This window comes from Mixophyes fleayi, chromosome 1 (genome assembly GCF_038048845.1).
Source record: "Mixophyes fleayi isolate aMixFle1 chromosome 1, aMixFle1.hap1, whole genome shotgun sequence".
In the NCBI taxonomy this organism is placed as follows: Eukaryota; Metazoa; Chordata; class Amphibia; order Anura; family Limnodynastidae; genus Mixophyes; species Mixophyes fleayi.
In genome coordinates, this window is record NC_134402.1 from 288,046,920 (window position 1) to 288,059,835 (window position 12,916).

Consider the following 12,916-nt stretch of genomic DNA (forward strand, 5'->3'; position numbering starts at 1 on the left):
GCCTCACAGCACTGGGGTCATGAGTTCAACTCCCGACCATGGCCTTATCTGTGAGGAGTTTGTATGTTCTCCCTGTGTTTTTGTGGGCTTCCTCCAGGTGCTCCGCTTTCCCCCCACACTCCAAAAACATACTGGTAGGTTAATTGGCTGCTATCAATTTGATACCCCATCTAATATTGCAATCTTGGGTGTAAAACATTGCATAGACTTTGTGAATTGGTGTAAGGAGAGAGTAGCTTATAATTTTGACAGCTACATGCAAACAAGAAAACTAAACACTTTGTAAAACATTGGAAATCTTTTGAGAACAGATTCTGTATGAAAGAATCACATTACATAGCACATGAATATAAATGCTGTCTGACCACTCTGTTAGATAACTGTCCTTACAAGTTCATCTGGCATAGGAGCAACTACAAACAATAGATTAAACTTTACACTCTGTGAAAAAACTGCTGCCAATATTTACCATTGTAACTAAGTTATCTTGCTAACCTGTTTTGATTGATTGATTTTCAATCAGTGGTATGATGCCTACATATAGGACCACTTAATGATTGTACTGCGCTATTTTCCCTTTTAAGAACATAAGTATGTACCTAATAAGTAAAAGTGTCTAGAGTAACAATACAGTCCACTACCAAACCGTTTTGAAGCTTACTCTGTTATTGTTTCATAATGTAAGCAAGGATTCTGATTATATTATATATACTTGAGCACAGGGGCGGGCTGGCCCGGGGGGCAGGGGGGCATCGGCCCCCCGGGCCGCTTGGTCAGGCCGCTATTAGGGCCGGGGGGTAGGCCGGCCGGTCGCCCCCCGGCTGCAAAATACTATGCTTTCCCCCGCGGCCGCATCTGATGACATCAGATGTGGCCGTGTCAGCGCTCAGGCGGCCGCATCACATGACAGGGGATGCGGCCGCATCATCAATGACGCGGCCGCATCCCTTTTCATGTGATGCGGCCGCCTGTGTGCCCCCCGGCCATGCCTCTCCTAGCCCGCGCCTGCTTGAGCACATGGATAATTGTCAGCAATAAGTCAGTTGCATATAGTAAACCTGCCTGTTATACAATAGCAGTGATTAGCACAAACACATTACCATCTTACTGATTGGATCCTATTTGAAGGTAGAGCAATTATATGGTGAGTAAACAGAAAAAGACTTATTGAAAAAATCCATGACAGTGGAAGCAGTTCAGTTCACACCTAACTTTTACGTTGTCTTTAAGATAGGAAAGCTCTTGTTATTTTTTAATTACCACGTTATAGTAAAACTATGTTATAGCTTTCACACACTAGCACTGTACACCTGAATTAAGGCATTTTACTTTTTTCCTATTGTTTTACATATGAAAATATAAACACATGATTGTTGGATATATCTTTTTTTCATCCAGAGTATTCCACAATTCCCCATAAATGGGGAGCAGTTTGCTGAAAGATAAAAACTAACTCATGTTCTGTGTATTATTATTATTATTAATAATATTTATTTATAGGGTGCCACTAGGTGTCCGTAGCGCCGTACAGGGACAAACAAAATTACAATACGAGGTGAGACAGCACAGTACAGTAAACAATAATCACAGTAACTCAGTGAGCTCAAAGCACAGCTAGAGGGGCGGAGGAAGGGAGAGGGGAAGGTCCGCCAACGACGGAGTCCAAGAGGAAAGGCACGGATGACAGGGAGACCCCCAAAGGGAGAGGAGTGAGCAAAACGGGATGGGGGAAAGAGGGTCCTCAAGGAGGAGGGCTAAGTAGCTGGAGAGCAGAGTTAACAGTGGTGAAGACAGGAGGAGAGAATACCCTGCTCAAAGGAGCGTACAATCTAAGGGGTGGGGTAGACAGACAGAGAGACACGGGGGAGAGATGGACGAATGGAGGATAAGGAAGAGGGAAGGGGAATGAAGGGGAAGAGGCAGAAGAAAAGGTAGGAAATTAAGTGGGAGACTGGAAGGTTTTAAGAAAAAGGTGGGTTTTTAAAGCCCGTTTGAAACTGGACAGATTAGGGGAAGTTCTGATGGAGGGAGGGAGCTTGTTCCAGTGGAGGGGGGCAGCGCGGGCGAAATCTTGGATATGCGCATGGGAGGAGGTGATCGGGGGAAGTGAGGCGACGGTCATTGGCAGAACGGAGAGGGTGGGATGGAGCATGAATAGAGAGGAGGGTGGAGATGTAGGGTGCAGTGGAGTTGGCGAGGGCCTTGTATGTAAGAGTGAGGAGCTTGAACAGGATTCTGTAGGGTAAGGGGAACCAGTGAAGGGATTGGTAGAGGGGGAGACAGAAGAGGAGCAGTGAGAAAGGAAGATGAGCCTAGCGGCTGCGTTAAGTACAGATGGAAGGGGAGCGAGATGAGAGTGGGGGAGGCCAGTAAGGAGGAGGTTGCAGTAGTCCAAGCGGGAGATGATCAGAGAGTGAATAAGACATTTGGTGGCATCTTGGGAGAGGAAGGGCCGGATGCGAGCGATGTTGCGCAGCTGGAAGCGGCAGGATTTAACAAGAGAGAGAATGTGGGGGCCAAAGGAGAGAGAGGAGTCGAGGATGACACCGAGGCAGCGAAGTTGGGGAACAGGGGAGATAGAGGTGTTGTCAACAGTGATAGAGAGGTCAGAAGGGGGCGATGTGTGAGGGGGAGGAAAGACTATGAGTTCAGTTTTGGCGAGGTTAAGTTTGAGGAATCGAGAGGACATCCAGGAGGAGATGGCAGAGAGGCAGGCGGACACCCTAGAGAGGAGGGAGGGAGAGAGATCAGGAGAGGAGAGGTAAAGTTGAGTGTCGTCAGCGTAGAGGTGGTAATTGAGGCCGTAGAAGCTGATAAGTTCACCCAGGGAAGAGGTGTATAGAGAGAAGAGTAAGGGTCCTAAAACAGAGCCCTGAGGGACCCCGACTGGAAGGGTGGACGGGGGGGAGAGAGACCCAGAGGTGGTGACGGAGAAGGAACAGTCAGAAAGGTAAGAGGTGAACCAGGACCGGACAGGGCCGGAGAGGCCAAAGGACTGGAGGGTGTGGAGGAGGAGGGGGTGGTCAATGGTGTCGAAGGCTGCTGAGAGATCAAGGAGGATGAGAAGGGAGAAGTGGTCCCTGGCTTTAGCAGAGAGGAGATCATTGGTGACTTTAGCCAGGGCAGTTTCAGTGGAGTGACGGGGGCGGAAACCAGACTGGAGAGGATCAAGGAGGGAGTGTTCAGAAAGGTAGGTGGAGAGACGGAGGACATAGGAGGAGAGTGTATGGGACCGATTAACAAGGAAGCTGAAAAGAAGAACATTGATCCAAATATAAAGCTTTATTTTTTGTGAGCTTAAATACTTATGTTTTAAAAAATGATACTATCTTTAGATACTCTCTTGCCTTCACACTCGGTCTAAGTTAAAACATTCCAGGGAGATTAAAGAAAATCTGTGCACATGCTCATCCCTCCTAATCTTTTCCTTAACCTCCTGTATGTAATGAACACATTGCTGTACCTCAGAGTAGTGTGGGCTCACCAGCCTCTGCAGTTATACCTTCTGTTCCAACCTCTCCCGATCCTTGGGCTGAGACCTTATCACTGCTGAGTCTATTCCAAATGCTGATTCCTAGTTTCCTCTGCCCCATCCCCCTATAGGCCTGAAACACCCTGCCCTGCAGAGCTAGTGAAGCTACTGTCAGGGCTGCCAAAAGGAATTCAGGGCCCGGGTACAACAAACTCATGGGCCCCCCCTTATAGTCGAGTAAGCCCTAAAAAAAAATTGGGGGTGTGGTCATACATTTGGGGGAGTGGAAATGCGCTGTTGGGGCTTGGCTAGCACATGTAAATCACTAGGTCCTGAATTCACCAGAGCGTGACATATGTCCCAGCACTCCTGACTTTTAAGACATCTAGCACCACAGTGTAGTATAGAAAGAATGCAGTGTGTACACAAAGAGTTCAGTCTTGGCCTGCACCTTACATTGGGCACAACACTCACCAAAAATTGACATTGTCCCTACTAGAATCACAACATTTCACACACTCTGCTGCTCTCTCCTACTTGTTCTTCTCACTTTCACCACCTGTGACTGCTGCTTTCTTTAGTTGCGGCTTGTCCGGATCCTGGAATGTTGGAGGACCTATTTGGCTACATTTAGAAAATTACAGCCAGCCCCGGCGTTAAATCAATAGCACCCACGATTAACAATTAAGCCTTCCTCCAGCCCCAACATTAAAATAATTGTATTCACATTTAATAAATAAACCTATTCCCTTCCTGCAAACAGCAATACCTATTTCCCGCAATCATCACTGCCATTAAATAACTCATAGTCACATTTAATAAATAGACCTCATTCACCCTAAACTCACCCCCATATTCAATAGCCCCCAAACCACCCCATCCTAAATTAATAGTCCCCACTATTAAATTGCCCCTCTATCACCCTACAAACAAAATAGCGCCCCTTAATTAGCAACCACCTACCTCACACACACTACATTGCAACAAGCCCCTTGTGCCATCACACACACACAATACTGTGCCCCTTCATCACAACTACACTGCACCCTCCATGTTGCTTTCCCCCCTTTCTTTTTCACTCTGTGCCTCTCCCCTTTTTTTTTTTAATTATTGCTTCTCTCCCCTTTTTTTAATTAGTGCTTCTCTCCCCTTTTTTTTTAATTAGTGCTTCTCTCCCCTTTTTTTAAATTAGCGCTTCTCTCCCCTTTTTTTTAATTAGTGCTTCTCTCCCCTTTTTTTCCTCTGTGCCTCTTTGCCCCTTTTTTTTCCTCTGTGCCTCTGTGTCCCTTTTTTCCTCTGTGCCTCTGTGTCCCTTTTTTCCTCTGTGTCCCTTTTTTCCTCCGTGTCCCTTTTTTTCTCTGTCCCTCTGTGTCCCTTTTTTCCTCTGTCCCTCTGTGTCCCTTTTTCCTCTGTGTCCCTTTTTTCCTCTGTGCCTCTGTGTCCCTTTTTTTCTCTGTCTCTCTGTGTCCCTTTTTTCCTCTGTGCCTCTGTGTCCCTTTTTTTCTCTGTCCCTCTGTGTCCCTTTTTTCCTCTGTGCCTCTGTGTCCCTTTTTTCCTCTGTGTCCCTTTTTTTCTCTGTCCCTCTGTGTCCCTTTTTTCCTCTGTGCCTCTGTGTCCCTTTTTTCCTCTGTGTCTCTTTTTTCCTCTGTCCCTCTGTTTCCCTTTTTATCTCTGTCCCTCTGTGTCTCTTTTTTCCTCTGTGTCCCTTTTTTTTCTCTCCCTCTGTTCCCTTTTTTCCTCATTTCCTCTGTGTCCCTTTTTTCCTCTGTCCCTCTGTGTCCCTTTTTCCTCTGTGTCCCTTTTTTTCTCTGTCCCTCTGTGTCCCTTTTTTCCTCTGTCCCTCTGTGTCCCTTTTTTCCCTCTGTGTCCCTTTTTTTCTCTGTCCTTCTTTGTCCCTTTTTTCCTCTGTGCCTCTGTGTCCCTTTTTTCCTCTGTGTCCCTTTTTTCCTCTGTGCCTCTGTGTCCCTTCTTTATAGCACTGTCCCTTTCTGTTTTCCTCTCCTTGACTCTCCATTTCTTTACTTACCTTTTGGTAGGTTCTTCTCTCTTCTGTCTTCTCTTCTCTTCTTTCTTCATGCTGCTGCCTTCATGCTGCGGTGCTCCTCACTGACTGACTGTCGGGTGTGACTTTATGACGTCACGCCCAACAGTCAGTGTGACAGGAGAGGAGGGACGCGGCGCCACGGTCATGTGAGTATTAATTATTTTACTTTTTTATATATAAAATATAAAAAAGCGGAAGATAAAAAAAAGAAGAAAAAAAAAGAAAATTAAAAAAAATAGCAGCGAGGGCCCAGCCCTGGCATGGCTGGGCCCGGGTAAAATGTACCAGCTCCCCCCCCCCCCTCTCGGCGGCCCTGGCTACTGCAGCCAGTCACCTGTCCCAGACAAAGTCCCTCCTGTCCCAGACAAAGTCCCTGCATCACTGACCATCATTGCGTGGCTGGATTGACTTGTCCACAATCCTCCATAAGACTTTCTTCACACAAATCCTTCCTGGCCATCCTCAGGTCTACTCTGAATCCTAAAGACTAAAGACCACCTTCCTACTGTAGCCAGGCTGTACTCCTCAGGTGAATCTGAAGGTTCTCCACAAGAGGGGGCTTCGAATGCATAGTGATAGTCCCACTATGAACTTAAGTCAAGCCCTTAGTAATCTCAACCAATCTGTACTTCGCACCGTGTACAATACATTTTCCCATCAAACCTTCACCAGCTTATTCCTAAAAGAGTCATGTTCCCCTTCCACATATCACAGAACAGTAGCAATTATATATATATATATATATATATATATATATATATATATATATATATATATAAAATTTATTTTTTTCATTAAGCGTGCATTTTAGGCTTTATTTCTTTACCATGTGTCTTTTAATCTTTTACGAGCTACAAGAAATGAATCAGTACTTTTTGCTAAAAAACTTGAGCTAATTCAAGGTAAATGCAGCATTTGTGCCACCTCTCATACATATTGACGTGCCTATATTGACACGATGCAAGTAATACATTCATCATTAGTGGGCATAGTTTACATAGGGTTATTTTGTACTGTATATCAGTTTTATATTTTTTTCTTTTATATGTCAGCTATTTTAACAATTGCTACACTTATTGTATTAGAATATTATATAATTTCAGATGACTTGCTTTGTTTACTAGAATGTATCTTCCTGTGTACTTATGACTCTGGTGCACCCATGAGGCATGTTTTTCGTGAATGTCTTTTGTTGCATAGTAATTCTTACAGATGGAAACAGTACCGTGTTAGAGTAGTTTACTAATGCCACGTGACACAGATATGGCAGCATATAATCAGACGTTAGGTCTATGCTCTACCTGTGTTGACAGTCATCTGAAAGAATCAAAAGAAAGTCTACTATGCTCCCTCTGGCTGTGCAGTGATGTCTTTTTCCTTGTATAACTTCATTTAAATCAGTTTTACTTTAATGAAAGTCGAAGGTTGAGAGATTTTTTACATCATTTCTATTTAGGAAAGTTACTGGAGTCAAAAATGTGCCAATAATAATGCTGGAGTTTAATTCATTCAACTACAGTATGTGGATATTTTCCTAAGTGCTTTTTTTTACTATCTGGACCTCCCACCGGTGTAAAATAATTAACAATAAATTCATGTTCAGAAGTCAGATGATAGCATATAAAAACAATTAGCAAGGAATGAATTTACATTAAATTGCACTGAGTACATTTTTTTTTAGACTTTAAGAAATGTTTTGGCTTAACACACACATTTGAGATCATTGTGAAATATGAAAGTTCTCTAGAAAAAAAAACTTTCAAGATACGGGCAGCACAGTGGCCTAGTGGTTAGCACTTCTGCCTCACAGCACTGGAGTCATGAGTTCAATTCCTGACCATGGCCTTATCTGTGTGGAGTTTGTATGTTCTCCTTGTGTTTGTGTGGGTTTCCTCTGGGTGCTCCAGTTTCCTCCCACACACCAAAAACATACTAGTAGGTTAATTGGCTGCTATAAAAATTGACCCTAGACTCTCTCTTTGTGTATGTTAGGGAATTTAGACTGCAAGCTCCAATGGGGGAGGGACTGATGTGAATGAGTTATCTGTACAGAGCTGCGGAATCAGTGGTGCTATATAAACAACTGATGATGGTTCAAAGGCAGTAGTCACTCTCATGCCTTTGGTACTACCTGAGAGAAGAAAGAACATAGTGATTGTGCTAACCATAAATGGTGGCAGTAGCCAGGGAGTCATAAAGCCTAAAAAAGAATTGCTATCATATAGGATTTTTGTTAAATGGGTGTAATCCTTCAATGGTTCCTATGGATAACAAGCAGTCTCTTAGATCCTCAGCAAGGTGCCACAACTCTGTAGCTATTGCCCTTTAGTTACCTGTATTTGGATGCAAATCCAGCACTATTGTACAGTGCAGCCTATGCGAATGGCGAGAGAGAAAACACTGGAAATCAGTAACTTAAAAGAACAATAGTTTTGTGATTACGTAATGATGCAGTGCTTCATTAGGATAAGGTATTCCAAATAAAATAAATTGATTAAAAATCGTTTTGGTTTTTTTTAGAAAATGGAATCATCAGGACTCCTGAATGCTATCTCTAACTCCTCCCCACCTGTCAAATGCTACATCTAATACAAATTAGACTGTAAAATAACGCCAATGTCGAATAAAACTATAACAGTAAAGTTTATGGAAACAAACTAAAGCAGGTCACCATTACCATGACCACAAACCTATAAAAGTACCACGTAGCAAGTTCCCCACTCATCCTTAACTTGTTCTATACAGCTCTGCCACTGATCAGTGTCACAGGATACACTACTGTTTGTGCTGCTCAGTTTCATCTGTGCAAACATTTCTCAGTCCACATATATTATTTACCATGCACCTTACAGGTAATATCTCTCCTCAAGAAATATATAGGAGTGTGTTTTTGTGTATGTGTCAGTGACAGTGTAATAATTGACTGCTTTTCTTTCAGTCACAGATTCTTTCACTTCATCTAGACGTTCAAACACCTTTTTTTCCACCAAAATTACATAAAGTACATGATTTAAAGTATTGTTCACATAAATCATTATTGTTTATTTTTATACAGCTGTTGGTTACAAATCAGTGTAATATACCATGTCTTTCTCACTGAAAGAATGTGGTCAGAACTGTGTCAAGTATAGAGCTATAGATCTTAGTGCAATGTGTGAAAGGAAAAACATGTAAGTCTGGAGGTAGTGCAATATCCTGTATTTCAAATTGCCTTTGTTATAAATGTCATTTTTTCTTTCAAATACATAGCACAGTTGCTGTCTTTACATATTACTGGGCATATACTTTATTCTTATAGAGCTAGAAAATTGCCTGTCTAATAAGCACATTTTTTACTGAAATACATGCTGCAGTAGGTGTGTTTACAAATTGCAGAAATATACTTTATCCCTGTACAGTCAGAAAATTGCCTGTCATATCAATGCTTATTTTTCACCGAAATAAATATTGCTTTATAAAAATAATTATAGCCTATATTATAGGAATATACTTTATAGATTCTGAAATTTGCGTGTCTTATAAACTCTAGTTTTTCACTGAAATGAATGGCACAGTAGGTATGGTTATAGGTAATTGGTATATACTTATACACTTATATGTATGGCTTTATACCACTAGAAAGCTTTTTATCTGTTTAGTAATTCTTAAAATATCTTTTAACTGTAAAATTGTAATATATATTTCATTTATGACAAAAGTAGTATACCTGAGAGGAAGCAATGAAGTATAGCCTTCTGAAATTACATCTTTAAACCTTTTTCTTGCCCATGATGACAGTAACTATGATGATTAAGACATATGTATAGATGGCAGGCAGTAAGAAAATAATGCTGGCTTTCAGTTTGCTAAGAATGTGAAACAATTTTGTTCACTTAAATATTTCAGTTCAAAATATCAGAATACAACTTATACCAACTGGTCATAAGGTCTTCTCTTTTTCATTAAAATAGATATTGTATTTGTGGTTCATATTTATTTAACAAACGTTTTTATAATTATGCTCAAATATAGTATTATAAATGTCTTATAAGTGGTCCTTTTTCAGTAAATTAGAGCAGTTGCTGTGCTTTAAATTATTTTTACATACTATATTATAATCGCCCCGAAAATAGTCATGTTTCAGAAATGGATCAAGTACAGAGATTCTTGCACACTTACCAGTACATGCAGACTACGGGCCTGATTTTGAGTTAGGAGCAAAGCAATGAAAATGAGCAAATTTGCACCTTGGCAAAACCATGTTGCATTCGAGGGGGAGCTAATTTAAAATGTAGGGACAAATTTATAGTTGGGATACTGCATGTAATAGATCAACTTTAATTTCAGTGTAAAAATAAAGCTATCAAGTATTTGTGTGCTACATGATAAAAACAGCCAGTATTTTCCTTGTATACAAAAAAATAAATCAATTTGTACCCCTTGCATTGTAACATGGTTTGTCCAGGTGCAAAGTTACTCCTTTTCTTTGCTTTGCTCCTAACTCAAAATCAGGCCCTATAGTATCATCATCAATGAAGACCAGTGTACATGTCAAAAGATCAAATAGTGGGAAACACTTTTAGGGGGGAATTCAATTCCCCCAGAATACCGCCGCGGTAAACCTATAACCATTAATAAGGTACATTTAACACAGATTTTTGCCCGCAGGAAAAGCCAGCATTGAAATTACCATATTACAGGTAATTATGCGCACTATTACTGTAATATTGGTATTAGTGCGCAGGCCGTGTTACCTTTTACAGTAACTCGACAGATTGAATTCCCTACTAACAACGTTACATTTTGTAATGTTATGCTACAGGATCATCTGATTTGTTTTCTTACAACTAGAGAGATCTGTACCCTGATCCATGTTTTAGCCATCTCATGAGCAAATAAAAGCCATCAAGGACTATAAATTGCAATATCAACAAATTTCTTGGAAATGTGTTTTTCAACCAAAGCAGTGGCACATTTACATAAATTGCTAAGGCCCTTTAGACAAGGCAACCAATTTTGTCAGCAGGGATAATTGTAGTATCAGTGATATTATACCAATTATATTCCTGTTGAAGACTTGTTAAGCTATATCAAGCAAGGAAATGAGAGTGAGGAAAACAATGAACTGATAATTCACAAATGTAAACATCATTAAACTGTATATGGGCTTATTTTAATTGCAACATGGAATAGACAGACATATAAATGCCTCTTTCTCATAAAGAAAAACTGCAGCAGGTATCTGGTTCAAATTATTTTACTATCATCATCATTCTTATCATCATTTCTTTATATAGCACCACTGATTCCGCAACACTGTACAGAGAACTCTTTCACATCAGTCCCTGCCCCATTGGAGCTTACAGTCTATATTCTCTAATATACACACACACACAGAGATACTAGGGTCAATTTTGATACTTTATTCTTATTATGATATATACATTTTCTTATAAATCTGCCCTTTCACTTAAATTATGGACTGACATATTTTCTATCTATCTATCTAATTCATTAGTCAAACATCTCTATATTATTTGTATGTAATTCTATATAATCTATTTACATGTTAATTATTGTATTCTACGCCAAACAAAAACTGACTCTATCACATGCTAAAATTTATTTTTCGGCATAGCTTGATGGGTTTAACCTTGTATTTGTCTTTACTAGCGCATCTTGGTGATGGTGAAGGCCTTGGGTAGAAATACATTTTCAGAAGTGCATTTGACCTATACATTTAGTGCCTCCATTATCGTCAAGTTCTTTAAAGAAATTAGCTTGGTGTTCTGTACCTTGGTGCCCACGGTCTTTATGTTCTGCAAAATATTCCATTCAGACAATGCTGTGTCTGAAAGCTTAATTGAGTGGATCATAACAAATATTGCATTGAACTATTATTTTTCTTTTCGGTCTGTATTGAATTTGATTTTTGAAATTAGTTTCACACTGTGGTGGAGAGTTAACCGTTTCCCTAAGATAATAACTTAATGTTACTCTTCTAGAGATTAATATGTAATTGCTATATTGTTTTTTTCTTTTTTATGTATTATAATATTTGTGATTGCATGTTCTAGGTGTGAAATAAACAATTATCATATATGAGTGTCAGTGCAAGTCCTAAATGCAGGCGTACCTGTGTGCTTGATTTGGTTATGCTTACCTATGTGCACACCTATGTGTCTGTGGACAACATGCAACTTCCTGATCAACAATCACATTTTCTTTCTATGCTTTGAATGCTGATATCGAAGCACTTTCCATCTAAGTCCAATGTGTACTCCCACTTATTAAATTGCCATGTATTGGTTCGGAAGGGCTGACAGAGTGCTGTAGGGGGCATGGAAGAAGTACAATTAATTAAATAGAATGGATTGAGATTAGATGGAATATAATATATGAATCATACAAAAGTATTAAAAAAACAAGGATTTGACACATCTTGACAAACACTGAGATCCGTAAGACTTACCGATTGTTTATTTTTTGTTGGCAGGTGGAGTGGATAGAACAGCAGGTGGTTAAGAAAAGGACAAAGAGGGATTATAAAGTTACCAATGTACATTCTGCCTACTTCAATGATCCCAAGTGGCCAAGCATGTGGTATATTGTAAGTACATATGCAACCCCTGTATTAGTTTCTGGTACATTTTCGCTTATTGATCTTCATTGATGGCAAACTATGGCACTGCAAATTATTCCTATATACTTATAAAGAAATATTAGCTTAAAAAATATGTGCATGCCATTTAATATTAGTATATACTATTTATAACCCACAACATATTTCTCATTGAAAACTACTATACAATGTAAAGTTCAATTTAAAGTTCAATTTAACGGCAAAGCAAATGAGAATTTTTATAAGCAGAGCATGCATATAGGCAGTATTTACTAATTCCAACTGTAAGTCCGTATGTATGGGAAATATTATCTGATCCCCACACAAGGGGACTACATGATGACATTATCTAAGGCTCATTAAACATAATAGACAAGTTGATCCAATATCAAATCATTTTGAAAAATTCACAAACATATTTTTGTATATGGTTTCATGACAGATATTGGGATGTTTGACATTATATTTGTATTTACCTTGCAGCTGATCACTACAGTGTTCTCAAGATTAATTAAGAAATGTTATGGGTATAGAAAAAATGCTGTAGTAAGATTCAGGGGTAAATTTATCAAGCTGCAGGTTTAAAAAGTGGATATGTTGCCTATAGCAACCAATCAGATTCTAGCCATCATTTTGTAGAATGTACTAAACAAATGATAACTAGAATCTGATTGGTTGCTATAGGCAACATCTCCACTTTTTCAACCCCACAGCTTGATATATTTAAAACTACAACTGATTTGCACACATCTATTTCATAGTTGCCAGAGGGGGCGAGACTGGAGGGCAGGAGGGGGCC

At 40.0% G+C, this 12,916-nt stretch overlaps 1 protein-coding gene across 3 annotated transcripts in view; it reads left to right on the forward strand.

The window, feature by feature from the left end:
- Positions 1 to 12,916, forward strand: part of PCSK5 (proprotein convertase subtilisin/kexin type 5) — a 327,761-nt gene that overhangs the window by 66,020 nt on the left and 248,825 nt on the right. For all 3 annotated transcript variants that reach the window (XM_075211001.1, XM_075211000.1, XM_075210998.1), the window contains exon 3: positions 11,992 to 12,105. In XM_075211001.1, the coding sequence (XP_075067102.1) occupies positions 11,992 to 12,105 (114 nt within the window). The remainder of the gene's footprint in view (positions 1 to 11,991; positions 12,106 to 12,916) is intronic.